An 18570-nucleotide genomic window follows, 5' to 3' on the forward strand; every position below is an offset into this window, starting at 1 on the left:
ACCCCCTGTTCAATTTAATTCAGCAAATATTCCAGTGCTGGAGTGCTTGGAAAATAGGAGAACAGTGCCCCAATGACATCACCAAAGTCTCTTTGGCAGCATGTCTTCCTAAAGACAGACACATGACTAATATTTATAGATGTGTACAAAGCTTAGGGGAAAATAAACATAGAGGTTATTAACCCTGTCTTCTGAAAAGGAGCTTCAAGAATGAGAATTCGTCAGGTAAGGAAAGGGGAGAGAATGTTCCTGGCAGAGATAACTGCCTGCACCAGCAAGTTGTTGCCCTATTCAATGTGTGGTTCCTCCCTATGACATTCTTCCTAAGTAGCTGGGTAGGCTGTGCTGAGTTCCTTCTACCTCCTAGGGAACCTACCACTTCCTAGGACAAACCATTCCACTTTCAAATTGCTCAGGTGATTTCACAGTCCTTTCTTCTCTTGAGTAGAAATCAGAGCAATTTCCATTTGTTAGTGTGATGTCCCCAAACCTCAAGGAACGAGTCCAATCCGTCTGTGCTGAGTAAACCTGCAGCAGTGCTGGGTTCTAGCAAGCATTCTACTGGAAGGGGCCCTAAAGTCCTGGCTACTACCCACCCAGTTTCTTTCTCATATCCTAGCAGATTGTGAGACAGTGGGGGCAAGTGCCCTTGTATTGGAGCTGAGAGACCAGCCATTCTCAGCAGCTACATGACTTTGAGCAAGTCTCCAAGCTTGTCTAAACTTTGCTTTATTTCTAATTCAGTACATAAACGTGTTGAGCATTATATGAGGCCCTGGGGTATACGGACTCTGCTCTCAGGAGGGCTCACCAAGTTGGAAAGATGGAAAAGTGAAAAGTGTGGATCCATATTAGTAAAGGCAATTAGAATGCATGAGATTGCAAAGTTCAACAAAACTGACAAAACTTTAACTAGACTGGCAAAAGGGAGGGGGAATCAAAATCAAGAATGAAAGAGGAGATACTACCAACCTTACAGGAATAAAAAGGATTATTAGAGAATACCATGAACAGTTGTATGCCAATAAATCAGATAACTTGGATGAAATGGACAAATTCCTAGAAAGGCACAAACTACTGAAACTGACTCCATAAAAAGTAGAAAATCTGAATAGATTTATAACAAGCAAAGAGATTGAATTAATAATTTTAAAACTTCCTACCCAAAAAAGCCCAGACTGTCTCTGGCTTTGCTGGTGAATTCTATCGAACATTAGTATCAATCACCAGTTCTTCACAAACTCCTCCCAAAAACAGAAGAGGAAGGAATGCTTCACACCTCATTCTATAAGTTTTACCCTGATAGCAAAATAAGACAAAGACATCACAAGGGAAGCAAAGTATGACCAGTAAGTATTATGAATGTAGACCCAGAAATCCTACAGAAAATACTAGCAAACAAAATCCAGCAATAATATATATAAATAAATAAATATATATATATCTCATGACTAAGTGGAATGAGCCCAGGAATACGAGGTTAGTTTTCAACCTCAAAATCAATTAATGTAATATTCTATGTCAATAGGATAAAAGACAAAAACCACACATCATGATCATCTCAATGGATCAGAAAAAGCATTTAACAAAAATCTAACACCACTTCACGATAGAAACACTCAACAAAGGCTGGATGCCGTGGCTCATGCCTGTACTACCAGCACTTCGCGAGGCCTAGGCAGGTGGATCACTTGAGGTCAGGAGTTTAGAGACTAGCCTGGCCAACACCGTGAAACCCTGTCTCCACTAAAAACACAAAAATTAGTCAGGTGTGGTATCAGGTGCCTGTAATCCCAGCTACTTGGGAGGCTGAGGCACAAGAATCGCTTGAGCCTGGGAGGCAGAGGTTGTAGTGAGTTGAGATTGTGCCACTTCACTCCAGCCTGGGTGACAGCATAAAACTGTCTCAAAATAAATAAATAAAGTAAAAAAAGCAACAAATTAAAAATAGAAGGAAAATTTCTCACTCTGATAAAGGGTATCTTTTAAGAGCCCACAGCTGACATCACAGGCAATGGTGAAAGATGGAATGCCGCCCCCTCTCTCTGATATCAGGAGTGAGACAAGGATGCATGCTCTTGCCACTTTTATTCAGCATCACACTGGCCATGGCAGTTAGGCAAGAAAATGAAAGAACAAGTACCAACATTGGAAATAAAGAAATAAAACCACTTCTATTTAAAGATGACATGATACTATATAGAGACTATCCCAAGAAATCCACTAAAAATTATTACAGCTAATAAGTGAGTTCAGTGATTACAAGGTACAAATCAATATACAAAAATGTAATTCTTTATACCAGCAATTAATATGAAAATGAAATTCCATTTGCAATAGCATCAAAAATAATAAAATACTTGGGAATAAATTTAACCAGAAAAGAGCATCTCTTTTACTGTTAAGATCACAAAACATTGCTGAAAGAAATTAAAGACCTAAGTAAGTAGAAAAACATCTGACATTCATGGATTAGAAGATTTAATATTCTTAAAATGATAATACTCCCCAAATCTATGGATTCAATGTGATCCCTATCAAAATTCCAGGTAGCTCTTTGGCAGAGATTTGCAAGCTGACCCTAAAATTCATGTGGAAATTCAGGGGACCCAGACTATCCCAAGAAATCTAGAAAAGAACAAATTCAGAGGATTTATACTTACCAATTTCAAAACTTACTATAAAGCTATAGTAATCAAGACGTGGTACGAGCATAAAGATAGACATATCAAACAATGGACTAAGATTGAGAGTCAGAAATTAAACTCTCATATTGATGGTTAACTCATTTTCAGCAAGGATGCCAAAACCAATGGGGGAAAGAATAGTCTTTTCAATAAATTGTGCTGAAACAACTAGATACACACCAAAAAAATGAGGTTGAACCCCTACCTCACACCTTATACAAAAATTTACTCAAAATGAATCATAGACCTAAATGTAAGAGCTAAAACTAACTCTAGGAAGAAAATATAGGAGCAGATCTTTATGATCTTGAGCTAAGCAAAGTCTTCTTCAAAATACCACTAAGAGCACAAGTGACAAAAGAAAAATCTATATTTTGCACTTCAAAGGATAACATATCATATATCAAAGAAAGTAAAGACAATCCAAAGGGTGGAAGTAAACACTTGCCAATCCTATATCTAATAAGAAACTTGTATCTAGAAATTATAAAGAACTCTTACAACTCAATAATAAAAAGATAACCCAGTTAAAATTGGGCAAAGGATCTGAATAAACATTTCTACAATTGGCTAGTAAGCACATGAAAATATGCTCAACATCAGTAGCCATCAGTGCAAATCAAAACCACCACGAGATACCAATTCACATCCACTAGCATGGTTGTAATAGAAAGATAATAAGTGTTGATGAGGATATGGAAATATTGAAGCCCTCAGAAACTGCTGGTGGGAATGTAAAAATGGTGTAGCTGCTTTGAGAAAAGTCCTGGCAGTTCCTTAAAAGGTTAAACAGGGTTAGGGCTAGGGTTAAACAGAGTTTAACCTTTTCTACTCTTAGATACATATCCAAGAGAAATCCACACAAAAACTTGTACACAAATGTTCATAGCTGCATTTTTCATAATACCCAATATGTGGAAATAACCCCAAAGCCCCATCAACTGAAGAATGGATAAATAAAATGTGGTATATCCATACAATGGAATATTATTCAACAGTAAAAAGGAATGCAGTACAGATGCATGCTACAACATGGGCAAATGTTGAAAATAGTACGCTAAGTGAAAGAGGCCAGTCACAAAACGTATGTTGGGCTATATGATTTCATTCATATGAAATGGCCTGAATAAGCAAGACTACAGAGACAGAGTAGATCCACAATTGCCACGAGGTTTCAGGGAATGGGGAGTGACTGCTAGTGGGTACTGGGTTTCTTTCTGGGGTGATGAAAATGTTCTAAAGTTGATTACATGGTGATGATTGTACAACTATGTGAATATGCTAAAAGTTATTGAACTGTATACTTTAAATTGGTAAATTTTGTGGTAAGTGAATTATATTTCAATAAAGCTACTATGTATGTAGTAAAAAAGAAAACTACATGAGAAAAGCATGTAACCCAGACTCACATTTCCTCAGCAATAATTGATGAAACATCTGTTGTGTGCTGCCCTGTTGTTAAGCACCAGACTGTTGAACGTTTTCTTCCCATGCTGAGCGAAGATTGGAGCAAGAGTAAGGGCTGTGGAGTGGGGACTCTGTTCCCTAACACCTGCTGGTATTTATCAAAGGAATTTGAAGATTGCTTTGCGGTAGTCACTAAGCGTGTCTTTTCCTTGTGTTTGCAGACATCCTCCGGGAATTCAACCCTTCCCTGAAGGGCTTCTCTGTTGGCACTGGGAAAGAAACCAGTTCTAATGCCTTCTTAAACCAGGCTGTGGCAGGAGGCCGAGCTAAGTGAGCTGGGGTGACGGGGGCGGTGAACAGCACATGTCCTCTGGGGACCAGAGTGGGGCTTGGCCTAAACTGGGTTTATGGCTGAAGGTTGAAGGGCTTCGTCAGGGGAAGGGGTTTGAGGGCCAAAGGCTGAACGGGGCTGTCTTGGAGGTGTTACAGAAATCTGTGAGCCTGCCCTAACACCCACCCGGAGAAACTAGTCACAGTGGACTCTGATGCCAGGCATATGCTCTGAGCAGATTACTTTGCCTGCCTGTAAATCTCACGTAAGACATAGATTATAAGCGGGCTCACTCTGCATCCCAGTTGTCGCTGCTATGTCACTGCTGTTTCAGAGTCCTGCTCTCCCTCCCTTCCTCAGCTGTGCCTTTTGGGCTCTAAACTCTGCATCCTTCCAGGATCCCGGGAAGAGCACCAGCCCTGGGAGGGGAGGCCCTAAGTGCAAGCTCAGTTTCCTCCCTGGCCTCTCTAAGCCTCAGACTCTAAGAGGTGGGGCTGGTTAGGAACCTCTCCCACAGGGCGGTCATGAAGCTCAAATGTCGTGTTGGATATGAAGGTTCTGGTGAGCTGTAAATAGTGGACACATGACACGTGTTGGTCAAAATGGTAGTCCTGGCAGTAATGCCCACCTCGGGGGAAACATCAGTGAGCACAGCCATGACTGTGCCATGGCCCCTGGGCATGGCCAGGCCGGTCCTCAAGAGTGGGCAGGTCAGCTTTCCTAGGTCCCATCCCTCCACTGCACTCCAAGATTCCAGGGCCTTGAGTGCTGCTTGGGTTTGCTGCCTGGTCAGAGAGCAAGTGAATGCCGTACCTAATCAAGGAAACATAAATTGGAAGATCCTTTCTTATACTATTTGTATTTATTTTTAATTTTTATTTCAACACTTTTTGGGGTACAGGTAGTTTTTGGTTACATGAGTAAGTTCTTTAGTGGTGATTTCTGAGATTTGGGTGCACCTGTCACCTGAGCAGTGTCCACTCTACCCAGTATGTAATCTTTAATCCTTCACCTCCCCCACCCTTCCTCTCTGAGTCCCCAAAGTCCATTATATCATTCTTTTTTTTGTTTGTTTTTTGAGACAGGGTCTTGCTCTGTTGCCCAGGCTGGAGTACCGTAGCACAATCTCAGCTCACGGCAATTCTCCACTCCCAGGTTCAAGCGATTCTCCCACCTCAGCCTCCCAGGTAGCTGGGATCACAGGCACACATCACCATTCCCAGCTAAATTTCATTTGTATTTTTCGGTAGAGCTGGGGTTTCACCATGTTGGCCAGGCTGGTCTTGAACTCCTGACCTCAAGTGATATGCCCGCCTAGGCCTCCCAAAGTGCTGGGATTACAGGCGTGAGCCACCATGCCTGGCCCATTATATCAGTCTTATGCCTTTGCATCCTCATAGTTTTGCTCTCCCACTTATAAGTGAGAACATACAATATTTGGTTTTCCATTCCTGAGTTACTTCACTTAGAATAATGGCTTCCAGCTCCATCCAAGTTGCTGCAAAGCACATTATTTCATTCCTTTTTATGGCTGAGTAGTATTTCATGGTGTATATAGACCCCATTTTTTTTTATCCACTTGTTGGTTGATGAGCACTTAGGTTGGTTCTATATCTTTGCAATTGCAAATTGTGCTGCAATAAACATGCATGGGTGTGTGTCTTTTTCATATAATGACTTATTTTCCTTTAGGTAGATACCCAGAAGTAGGATGGCTGGATCAAATGGTGGTTCTACTTTCAGTTCTTTAAGGAATCTCCACACTGTTTTTCATGGTGGTTGTACTAGTTTACACTCCCACCAGCAGTGTAAAAGTGTTCCCTTTCACCATATCCAGGCCAACATCTATTATTTTTTGACCTTTTAATTATGGCCGTTCTTGCAGGAGTAAAGTGGTATTTCATTGTTTTAATTTGCATTTCCCTGATATTTGGTTATGTTGAGCATTTTTTCATGTTTGTTGGCTGGTTGTATATCTTCTTTTGAGAATTGACCATTCATGACCTTTGCCCACTTTTTGATGGGATGATTTGGTTTTTTTAGATCCTATTTTTAATCACAAATACCACACTACATTGTGGTTCCTAGGAATCATGTGGTTTGGTTCCTAGATTTCCTGACATCCTTCCAGCTCTCAGCACCATCCTGAGACCGTGAGCCACCTAAGTAGCTTTCTTATTCATCGCCAGTAGGGAAGGTGACAGTATCCAAAGTAATGGGTAACACAAACCCCAATAGGTTTAGTTTGTTTGTTTGAGACAGAGTCTTGCTCTGTTGCCCAGGCTGGAGTGCAGTGGCACGATCTCGGTTCCCTGCAACCTCCGCCTGCCAGGTTCAAGTGATTCTCCTGCCTCACCCTCCTGAGTAGCTGGGACTATGAGCACATTTTTTGTATGTTTAGTAGAGACAGAGTTTCACCGTGTTAGCCAGGATGATCTCGATCTCCTGACCTCATGATCTGCCCGCCTCGGCCTCCCAAAGTGCTGGGATTACAGGTGTGAGCCACCGCATCCAGAAGGCCCAATAGGTTTTATGGTGAATTCTGGGGCTTTCTTTTCCTTTTGATGGTGATAGAGTTAAAAGGCTACAGGTTTACTGCTTTAATAGTACCATCGTCTTGCTTTTTCCAAGCATATATGGGCTGGTAGTATAAGAGGAAAGACAGTTGTAAGCATGATTAGGTCAGGAAGGCATCCAAGAATGAAACCTTAGAGTCAAGAGCATGAAAGTAACCAAAATGAGTGTGATTCGTTTGGCCCTGGGTTTCTGTCCTTGCTTTGCCAGAGGACTTGGGGCTCTTTCATGCAAGCAATCCAAGCACATCCTGGGTGGCAGGGAAAAGTTGGGGGTTATTATTCCTGTATTACAATAGAAGAAACTATGGCACAAAGAGGCCACATGGCCTGAACAGATGCTTCGACTTGACCACATAGTCTGGCCTTGTGCCCTGCAGGCTTTATTCCAGGTCTGACAATAGCTGTCATGCGGATACAGCAGTGCACCATTTACAAGGTACCCTCACATTTATCGTCCCTGTAGTCTGCACAATAACCATTAGATAAACTGAGCAAAACATCCAATTTCCATGTTTTACCGATGGTAAAATTGAGCTTTGGCCAGGCACAGTGACTCACACATGTAATCCCAGCACTTTGGGAGGCCAAGGTGGGCAGATTACTTGAAGTCAGGAGATCGAGATCAGCCTGGCCAACATAGTGAAATCCCATCTCTACAAAAAATACAAAAATTAGCCAGGTGTGGTGGCAGGTGCCTGTAATTCCAGTTACTTGGGAGGCTGAGACACGAGAATCGCTTGAACCTGGGAGGTGGAGGTTGCAGTGAACTGAGATCACGCTGTTGCACTACAACCTGGGTGATAGCGCAAGACTCAGTCTCAAAAAAAAAAAAGAGTTTCAGAGTGGTTGAGTAATCATCCTCAAACTCTATTCCATCAACAGAGCAGCTGCTCTGATAACTTCAGATTTACAGATGAGGAAATCAAGGCTCAAAAAGGTTAAGTGACTTACGTGAAGTCCCCATCCAGGTAACCAAATACCTAGTGTACTTTGACTCACATCAGGCCAGTAGGGCAAATAGATAAGAGGGGAAGAGGATGACCACTAATGTTTCCTGCTAAGCCCTGTGCCAGGGACTTTGTCAATGATGGTGGGAATGATGGCAGAAATAACTCAGTGGTTGCATACTGTGTGTCAAGCGCTGTTGTAAGTTCTTTATATGGCATCTCATTTAATTTCCCCAACAACTCTGTGAGGAAGGTATGTTACCATCCCCGTTTCCCAAAGGGAAAAACTGAGGGTTTGCAGGATCAAGTAGTCGGCCAAGGTCTCAGAGCAGGTCATTTGTGGAACCAGGATTCAAACCCTGGCAGTCTGGCACCAGCAGTGGCTCCCATCTACTGCTCCCAATGACCGTCCAAGACCAGTGAGCTTGTCTCCATTTTGCGGTCTTTTTGAGTTAAGAATTAGAGTCACTTTCACACAGTTAGCAAGAGGCACCTAAGTGTCCAACCCAGGTGCATCTGACTAGACTACATCATCTTAAGGGTAGGAGGGCTTAGGCCATGGCACCTGCCAAAATGGGGGATGCCATGACATGTGCATGATGTGAAATACTCACAGGCAAACCTTCTGTTTGCTCTGAACAAGCCTGGCTTGGAAGGAAAAGAAAAGTACACCATACCAAATATGCCAATCAGAAAATAGTCACACTGGCCGGGCGTGGTGGCTCACACCTGGAATCCCAGCACTTTGGGAGGCCGAGGCGGATGGATCGTGAGGTCAGGAGTTTGGGATCAGCCTGGCCAACATGGTGAAACCCTGTCTCTACTAAAAATACAAAAATTAGCTGGGCGTGATGACACGTGGCTGTAATCTCAGCTACTTGGGAGGCTGAATCAGAAGAATTGCTTGAACCCAGGAGGCAGAGGTTGCTGTGAGCTGAGATTGTGCCACTGCACTCCAGCCTGGGCAACAGAGCAAGACTCCATCTCAGTGGGGAAAGAAAAAGAAAAAGAAAAATAGTCACACTGAGAGTCACCCCCTCTTATGTGCAGTGCTCTGGCCTTCCCAAGCACAGTCACCACCCAACACTCCCGCAGTGAGGCATGAATGGGGAAGGAGCTTTGTGACATGGCCTTCAGTCCATTTTCCTGCAGGAGACCCACCCTGGGCCTTCCTCCACTGTACATTTGATTGCTGTTCTCTCTGCTAAGGGCCCCTGCCAGTCCCCACTCCTCACAGCACTTCCTTTGGTATATGTCCGCAGGGATTTACCTGTCCAGGCCAGGACGCTGGTGGACCTGATGAAGAATGACACGGTGGGTCCCTGGGATGGGAGTATGCAAGAGAAATCCCTGGACACAGAAAAGATCAGCTGTGGATTGAGGGGTGGTTGGGAGCCTGGTGTGGGTTTCTAGCAGACACATCTGAAGCCTAAAACACTGCTCCTCTGGAAAGGTGATTCCTATTTGTTCAGTCAGTCGGCTGTTGAAATTAAACATCTATTGTGAGTCAGGCATCAGGCTGGGGCTGGAGATACACAAAAGAATACAACACAGTCCTGTCCTCAAGGAGCTTGGAAGAGGAGACCAATGTGAAGAAGCAAATTATAGAACAGTTGCCACGTGCTCCATCAAAAGGGTTGTGTATAAGACAGGGTGGGGTGCAGGAGGGACCAGCACCTCTGCTTAGGACGGTCAGGGAAGGCTTGAGAAGGAGATTTTGGCTGTTATTCTGGGCACATGGCCTATGGGAGAGCCCTGGTCTGCAAGGAGCAGTACCAAAAAATAAGAGGAGATGTTTGAGCCGGGTTCTGAAAGATGAATATGAGGCTCTCCCTCAAATGAAAGCTTGGATCTCAATTCAGAGGCTGTTTCTAGGTGGGTAAAGTAAAAAGGAAGATTAGGATGAGTTATGTTATATATACTTTAATGTACAACAAAGTCTATTACTGGGAGGTTTTGAGGGTATTTCTACCCTTAATGTCAAACTTTTCTGGATCTTGTTCTCACCTTCCTCCTTCCACCCTCTTTTGGAAGTGCAGATCAGAGAAGTAAAGCTATGTAGGCCTGGGGCAATATAAGAGGCTTGAAGGGCCGTGGCTGCCCTGGGGCCATAGTTTGTGGAATGTGTATGGCTGCACCCTCTCCACACAGCCCTGTGACGTCACGTACTTCTCCAGGTCCTCCTTGGAGGAGACAGATCCCAGAGGTGGCAAAATCTTTTCAGAGCTTGTGCTTAGAGCTACCACCTTACTCTACCCATCCTCTCTGGCTTGACTAGTTCATAGGCAGAGCTAGTCACCAGTGTGAGTACTCCAAATTTGGAGAGTTCCCTCTTAATGAAAGGTGGTCCTTTCTCTGTTAAGGCAAAATTAGAATTCAGGATTTCTAGAAGATTCTGGAACAAACATTCCTGTCCCATGGCCAAGACCAGCTTCCTTATCCCCTCCCCACTTCCTTGCTATGCTGGAGATGGAGGAACAGAGCTCGGAGGGCATCTGTATCCACTCCCACCAGGACACGTGGAAACTGTGACGTGTGTGCTTTTGTGTGTGGACAGAGCCACATGGAAGTTCAGTGATTCTACCTAAAATAACGAACTGTTAGCACCTGTGATCTCAGGAGCCCGAAACCAAGGAACAGAAAATTCGAAAGTCCATGAGACTCTAGTGTGTGAGGACCCATCTTTTCTAGTGTCAAGCATTTTGTATTTTCCTTGGCTTGACTCTGGGACAAGGTGCTTGATTGTGTGTTTCTTATTCATTTCAGAGGATACACTTTCAGGAAGACTGGAAGATAATAACCCTGTTTATAGGCGGCAATGACCTCTGTGATTTCTGCAGTGATCCGGTAGGTCTCCAGGCCCTTTACTCGAGACTCACCCCCAGAGAAGGATTTTCACAGCCCGGTCACTTGCTCTGCCCGGGAGCAGTACAGCTAAGTTGGGACTCAGGCTTGTGGTTTGTCTTGGATCCAGCCTGGGATGAACCCTGAGACTGAGAAGGCATTCACCTCCAGGGAGCCATTCAGCTGGACAAGCAGGATTGGTTAAAAGATTGATCCTGATTAAGTTTCCTATCAAGGGAGCTTGATCATATCATTCTAGAAACCAAGATAACACCCATTGACTAGAAAAATCTTTCCTGTGTTCACAGAGAGTCACAGGTTAGCTCCTTTCCCCAGTCTCCAGCAGCCTTGCCGTCTCCACCTTTGTGCTGTCACTTATATGGAAAGGTCGAGTTCCTGCAGGCATTTGGGCCAGCTTCAGAGCCATGTCATTCTGGGCTGGTGGGAAACCCAAGATCAAGGCTGCTGCTCCATGGATGCTGCATGTCCTCCTGGAACCTCAGTCTCTGAGCTGATAGAAGCCTGACAGGGCATACCCACTAGTCTCCCACCCACGCCTATGCCAGCAGTGTACTAGGAGCAAAGCAGTGGCGAAGGAAACACAGGCCCTGTCCTCAGGAACTCGCACTGCCAGCGGAGAGAGGCACAGGCAATTCATCCTGCACAAGGCAGACATCAGGATGTGGTTGTAGGGTTGCACACAGAAGGGAGGTCTAAAAGCAAAGTTGGCTGGCGTGGTGGCTCACACCTGTAATCCTAGCACTTTGGGAGGCCGAGGCAGACAGATTACCTGAGGTCAGGAGTTCGAGACCAGCCTGGCCAACATGGTGAAACCCCATCTCTACAAAAATACAAAAATTAGCCAGTCATGATGACGAGTGCCTGTAGTCCCAGTTACTTGGGAGGGTGAGGCAGAAGAATCGCTTGAACCCAGGTGGCAGAGGTTGCAGTGAGCTGAGATCACACCACTGCACTCCAGCCTGGGTGACAAAGTGAGACTCCGTCTCAAAAAAAAAAAAAGCAAAGTTGCTGTGGGACCCTGGTGTGTGGGGAAGCGGGGGTTGTTGGAGAGATTTACACAGAGCAGGAGACTTTCCAGCTGGGGCTTGAAGATGAGGAGATTTGTCAGGCAGATAGGGGACCAGCAGAGTCAGGTTTACGAAGTAGTGGTCTTGCTGTGGCCTGTAAGCACCTACCTGGAGGGACGCCCCGGCCCCCAGGCCCCTCACAACCCACTTTCCTGGCATCAAAGTCACCAGGAGTCAGGAGTTTTCAAGCTGTGATCTGAAAGGCCCAGAGGAGAGCCTTGGGGCTGCTGGTGGCCCATGGGGAGGTGGGACCCTGGGCTCCTCCCCTGCTCACGTTAAGTGACACAGCTTTGGTATGTTCCATACAGCAGGGCTTTTGTTTAGATTTCAATCAGAGAAAGAGTTCCACTGCGAGAAAGCTTTAAAACCGCAAATATTGAGATCAGGATAAACAGTTAGAATGTGTTTAGGCTTGGTGTGGTGGGTGTTTCACAGGACCCTCTTCCCCTCTTCCCCTCTTCCCCTCCTCCCCTCCTCCCCTCCTGTTACTGCTTTGATTTGTGTAGGGTGTGCTTTCATACATGTAGGGTGTGCTCAGTAGCCCGAGACACTGAGGCTCCAAGCAAAAGAGATGGGGCCGTAGGACAGAGGCTGCTCAGGTTGCAGGAGATCTTAGAGATCATCTGCTTTGACATCCCCGTATTAGAGGGGCCCAGAGATGTGATGCTCCGGCTCTACAGCTAGTGGATATGGAGTAGGTCCAGAGCTCCACGCAAAAAAACAAAACAAAACAAAACAAAAAGAAAAACGGTATTTTCCTGAGGGCCACAGCCGTGGCAAACCTGCGGATCATGGGGCTGGTGTCGAGGCTGGGGCCCCAAAGACAAACACTGCATTTCAGTATTGCCCGCTGTGACTGAATAGAGAAAGAAGGGGACTCTGGCCAGGTGCAGTGGCTCACACCTGTAATCCCAGCACTTTGGGAGACCGAGATGGATGGATCACTTGAGCCCAGGACCAGCCTGGGCAACATGGTGAAACCCCATCTCTACCAAAAAAAAAAAAAATTAGCCAAGTGTGGTGTCATGTATCCATGGCCCCAGATACTTGGGAGGCTGAGGTGGGAGGATTGCTTGAGCCCAGGAGGTGAAGGTTGCAGTGAGCTGTGATCATGCCACTGCACTCCAGCCCAGAAGGCAGAGGGAGACCATGTCTAAAAAAAAAAAAAAAAAAAAAAAAAAAAAAAGGACCCAAGAGAGAAAGTAGCCCGGTTCTGTAGAGAGATTTGGTGACAAATGGTGTTCAAGGGACACTTCTCTTCCTGCAGGTCCGCTATTCTCCCCAGAACTTCTCAGACAACATTGGGAAGGCCCTGGACATCCTCCACGCCGAGGTACGGAGGCTAGGCGGTGAGACCTAGCCTAGAGGAAGCTCTGGCGTCCTGCTGAGATCTCCCCGGCAGGTCACCTTTGTTGTGGATCCCAGCCCAGATGCATAGATGGGGAGCAGGGACGGTTGGAGGAAGTGGATGGGGGCAGATGGAAGTCCCTAGACCTGAAACTTCAGCAGGAAGAGCAGGTCCCAAACCCAGGTGAGAGCCTGGAGCTGCCCAGCCTCATCCTCTTGGTGACTGATTTTTGCCTTTTCTCAGGTTCCTCGGGCATTTGTGAACCTGGTGACGGTGCTTGAGATCGTCAGCCTGAGAGAGCTGTACCAGGAGAAAAAAGTCTACTGCCCAAGGATAATCCTCAGGTCAGACAGACACTTCTCCCCAATTCTGCTAAGAATCCTCACTGCTAAGGGCAGTGGCACCCTTAGCAAATTCCTTAGAAAACCCAAGGGCCAAAGTGTGAAAGGGCTGTGACCACTCCGTCTTCTAACCTGGAAAGGCCTAAGGGGAGGATATCCCAGGATTTTTCCACCCTGGTATAGGCCTCAGCCCACCTCAGGGTGTGCATGGGGAACTACCCCCGCACCCCACCTCTGTTGCCATGGCAGCCACAAGGCACCCTCCAGGCCTCCAGAGGGAAGAGTAAACGCTAGGAATGGAGTCAAGCTGTGTGGGCGAGGCCCGGGGACCGCCCAGGCCACTGCTGGGACCTGCTTCCAAGTGTGTCCAGAGCTGACCTGTCCCTTCCTAGAGGCCCATCTCTAGGACAGGGGTGCCTCTGGTTGGTATGGGTGTTCCACGTAAAGCATTCACAGATACAGGGCCACTGTCACTAGCCAGAGAAGGAGGTCAAACCAGAATCAGCAGGGTCCAGAGGATGCAGTCCTCCCCAGAGAGTAGAAAGCACTGGTCCTGAGAAGTTGCCTGAGAGGACGTCTTCACCCCTCAGCCTCCAGAGCCAGACAGAGCTGGCTTCCCCATCTAATACAGGCTGAGCATCCCTCATCCGAAAATCTGAAATCTGAAATGCTCCAAAATCCAAAACTTTTTTTTTTTTTTTTTGAAACAAGGTCTCTGTCACCCAGGCTGGAGTACAGTGGTGCGATCTCAGCCCACTGCAGCCTCCACCTCCCAGGTTCAAGCAGTTCTCCCACCTCAGCCTCCTGAGTAGCTGGGATTACAGGCACACCGCCACGCCCAGCTAATTTTTGTATTTTTAGTAGAGACGGGGTTTTACCACGTTGGCCAAGCTGGTCCCGAACTCCTGATCTCAGGTGATCCACCCTCCTCGGCCTCCCAGAGTGCTGGGATTACAGGCGTGAGCCACCGCGCCCGACCCAAAATCCAAAACTTTTAAAATGCTAACATGACACCACAAGGGGAAAATTCCACACCTGACCTCATGTGACAGGCTGTAGTCAAAACACAGGTGCACAGCACGCAGTTTACTCAGCAGCCCCGAAAAGCCCCCTTCAGCTGCGATGCACTATCTTTTCCGGGCATGCCCAGATCCTGTGGCTCAAGCATGCCCACAAAGGGTAGCCAAATGGCACATGTGCAGGCCGGATACTCCAACAACAGGTTCCCCAGGAGGGCTCATGTGGGGCTAAGACCTGCGTGCATTACTCACCTAGTTTTTGCTCATTCTCTGTGTTGTAAAGATGTGGCTGAAAACGATAGCCCTAGGGTAATGCAAATATTCCAAAATCCAAAAAGAAAAAAAAATCTGAAATGCTTCTGGCTTAAAGCATTTCAGATAAGGGAGACCCAGCCTGTATCACACATCTCCAGGACGGTCTGGAATAAGACGTTTCTCTAAGTGAAGCATGAATGTTTCCCACAGCCTTCCTTCCTGCAAGTTCTCCTCTGGACTGTTAGCTGAGGTCACTGAGGCTGTGCTCCCCTACCCTGCCCCCCAGCTCTGTTACTCGGTACAGGTCCCCATCCCAGCCCTGAGCACATCACATGGTAATTCTTCATGTGCCTCTCTCCCCACAGCCTGTGAACTCAGTCTGAGTCACTGCTAGCACGGTGTAGGGGCTCAGCTGCTGTTTGCTGAATGACTGAATAATTCGCATGGGCCAGACTTGATCTTGGAAGTTAAGGGGTACCTTTCCTGCTCCTCTGCAGATCCACGCCATGCCTCACCTGGGGGACCCAAACTGCACAGGTCCCCTGGAGAAGCCCTCACGGTGCTGTGAGCAGAGACAGGATGGCTGCTGGGTGACACGTGCCTATGAACACAGCTGGTGTCAGGCATGCTATTTCCAACTGCTGACTCATCCCCTGGCTCCCACTTTCTCCAGTCACTGGGCCACACAGGGGATCAGTGTCTTCACTCCATTTCAGAGCAGCTTACCAGAAAGCCTCTTGCTACCCATCCCGGCAGGGTTTTTTAGACCTTTCAAACTAAAGGTTCAGAATAGACATTTGCCAGGCCCATTCACAGGTCTGAGATGGCCAAGTCACTGAATGTCAAGGTTGGATAGACTCAGATCACCTTCTCCTGCCGCCTCTGCAGTGCCCTGCACTCCCCGCCTCTCCACTGTTTCATCGGGTGGCTGTGCTTTCCTCTGCAGTACTGAGTCTACCCAGAGCCATCCCTGCTGTTATCACCTCATCCCCCTGGACCAAAAGCCCAGATGTGCCAGGTAGCTGGCCAGGTCAGAGATGCAGACTGGATGGAAGCAGTTTAATATAGAGATTTAATATAGAGATTAAGAGCTCAGGTTCAGAGCCAGGCAGACTTGAGTTCAAGTCCTAGCTCCCACACTCAGCACCCATGCAACCTTGAGAAAGTTACTCAACCACTCTGAGCCTCGGTTTCCTCATCTCTAAAACAGGGATAATGAGAATACCACTTCTAGAATGGCTGGGAGGACTAAACAGGTTAATACCCATAAAGTTATTATTGCAGTGCTTGGTATACCTTTCAATGTTAATTATTCAGTAATAACTACTAAAATACATTCAAATCAGTGTATCTCAGCAATTATTATTGTTGCCACTGAAGCATGCCTCATCCACACAGCACTTTCCTCAGACAGCCCCAAGGTGAGTCGGCTCCATAAAAGTCACTCCTACAGATGGCAGAAGAAGTCTATTTCATTTTCAAGAGCAAATCCAGGTCTAGGAATTTTTCTTTTTTCCTTTTTTTTTTTCTTTAGAGAGAGAGTCTTACTCTGTCACCCAGGCTAGAGTGCAGTGGCGCAATCTCAGCTCACTGCAACCTCCGCCTCCCAGGTTCAAGCGATTCTCATGCCTCAGCCTCCTGAGTAGCTGGGACCACAGGCATGCAGCACCATGCCCGGCTAATATTTTATATTTTTAGTAGAGACGGGGTTTTGCCGTGTCAGCCAGCCTGGTCTTGAACTCCTGACCTCAAGGGATCTGCCCACCTCGCCCACCAAAGTGCTGGGATTACAGGCGTGAGCCACCGCGCCTGGCCTGGAAATTTTCTTTAGCTTCGTTTGGTGTGGTCAGCAGGTCAGCCAGCCAGGCTCCTCATTAGCACGGATTTCTGAACTCCAAGTTAAAAGAAATGTATTGAGTCTCAAGCCAACGTTTCTGCATCCCTTATTCAGGATGGTGATCTTGTTGCAGTGAGGGTTTCTCTTTGGTTTGGTCTGCAGGTCTCTGTGTCCCTGTGTCCTGAAGTTTGATGATAACTCAACAGAACTTGCCACCCTCATCGAATTCAACAAGAAGTTTCAGGTAAGCTGGGAAGGTTCTGAGACTTCCCAGAACTGCTGTGTGATTTGATTCCTCTGTCTAGAGAACAAGTCAATGCTTCAGTAATTTTGACCCTGTGTGGGCGATGACCACTGACTAGTTTGCTGATTTTAAAACACCCTGAGACACAGCGGGGGCTGCTATTTGGTTTGTTTGAATCGCACCACAGAACCAAGTCCCTGAACACGAGCCACTGAATCTCAGTTCCTGGTCGTTACATGAAATGAACGTTTCCACTTGTCCATGGCAAACATGGATCATCGAAAGAAGTTTCAGAGCGGATCTATCCAGATCCGAACCTCGACTCTGCTCACTGGTTGTGGAACATTAGACATGTGGGTGATGAAACTTCTCTGAACTTCCAGCTCCTGGGTGGGAAACGGAGGCTGAAAGGACCTCCCTCCCTCGAGGGTCTCCAGGGTTCAGTGAGATAAGGTGCATTCCCTCTGCCCTCCGCTCCGATAGAATGGGTGTTCTTGGGGAGCACAAGGAGAAAGAAAGTCAGGAGATCATCTCCATCTTGTGAGTTGTTCGTTTTAGTCCTTTCTCTAGCATATCTTTGACCAGAACAGCTGACTCCCTTAAAGATCGAGTTTCTCCCCAACAAAAAATTTGTCCAGTCACTCAAAGAGGACAATGGTAGGCCTTTCTTCTAGACTAGGCTGCAAACAGCTGCCAGAGTGGATCCATCCTTCCAGGAGTCCATGGACTCCTTGGGGACGGCACCATTTCCCTGCAGACCATTTTGGGGGCAGCTATACCTGCCAGGTGTATCAGGGCTCAGGGAAATGAACCTGTATTTATTATCCTTTGTGTCTACTACCTAGCACTCGGGATGACTCCCCAGCTGGACTTCCTTTATTTTATTGTATTTTATTTATTATTTATTTATTTATTTATAGTGAGACAGGGTCTCACTTTGTTACCCAGCCTGGAGTGCGGTGGCACAATCTCGGCTCACTGCAGCCTTGACCTCCAAGCCTCAAGTGATTCTCCTGCCTCAGTCCTCCAAGTAGCTGGAACTACAGGTGTGTGCCACCACACCTGGCTACTTTTTGTATTTTTAGTAGAGATTGGGTTTCACTATGTTGCCCAGGCTGGTCTTGGACTCCTGCACACAAGCAATCCACCTGCCTCAGCCTCCCAAAGTGCTGGGATTGCAGGCGTGAGCCACCGCGCCAAGCCATACTTCCTTCTGCTGTGAGCAGGCACCTGGGACTCTGGGGGAGGAAGTCCCTGGCCCACATCAGAAGAGGGAAAACAGCTGAGGTTATGGCCATGAGAGCAACCCTGTTTCAATTGGGGTTATTGGGTGCACGCAACTAAAGTTCATGCAGTTTCTGGCTAATTTGAACAGACTTAATATTTACACAGAATCTCTGACAGAGCTAGAGAGCTAGGGTCAGGAGGTAAGCCATGAGGAATCATGGAATCCTGGAATTCTAGGGGCCAAGCCATAAGAATCAAAATCAGGGCTGGGTGATTCATGCCTATAATCCCAGCACTTTGGGAGACGGAGGCGGGTGGATCACTTGAGGTTAGGAGTTCAACCTGGCCAACATAGTGAAACCCTGCAAAAAACACCAAAATTAGCTGGACGTGGTGGCACATGCCTGTAGTCTCGGCTA

The 18570-nt window shown here is 46.6% G+C and overlaps 1 protein-coding gene across 3 annotated transcripts in view; it reads left to right on the plus strand.

Annotated features, from left to right (window-relative positions):
• PLB1 (phospholipase B1) overlaps positions 1-18570 on the plus strand; it is a 147313-nt gene that overhangs the window by 72673 nt on the left and 56070 nt on the right. For 2 of the 3 annotated variants that reach the window (XM_023217267.2, XM_023217269.1), the window contains 6 exons: positions 4316-4424; positions 9211-9262; positions 10715-10795; positions 13148-13213; positions 13472-13572; positions 16843-16924. In XM_023217267.2, coding sequence (XP_023073035.1) covers positions 4316-4424; positions 9211-9262; positions 10715-10795; positions 13148-13213; positions 13472-13572; positions 16843-16924 — 491 coding nt within the window. The remainder of the gene's footprint in view (positions 1-4315; positions 4425-9210; positions 9263-10714; positions 10796-13147; positions 13214-13471; positions 13573-16842; positions 16925-18570) is intronic. The other variant, XM_023217268.1, reaches the window with a different exon arrangement.

The sequence above is a fragment of the Piliocolobus tephrosceles genome, chromosome 15 (genome assembly GCF_002776525.5).
Source record: "Piliocolobus tephrosceles isolate RC106 chromosome 15, ASM277652v3, whole genome shotgun sequence".
Taxonomy (NCBI): domain Eukaryota; kingdom Metazoa; phylum Chordata; class Mammalia; order Primates; family Cercopithecidae; genus Piliocolobus; species Piliocolobus tephrosceles.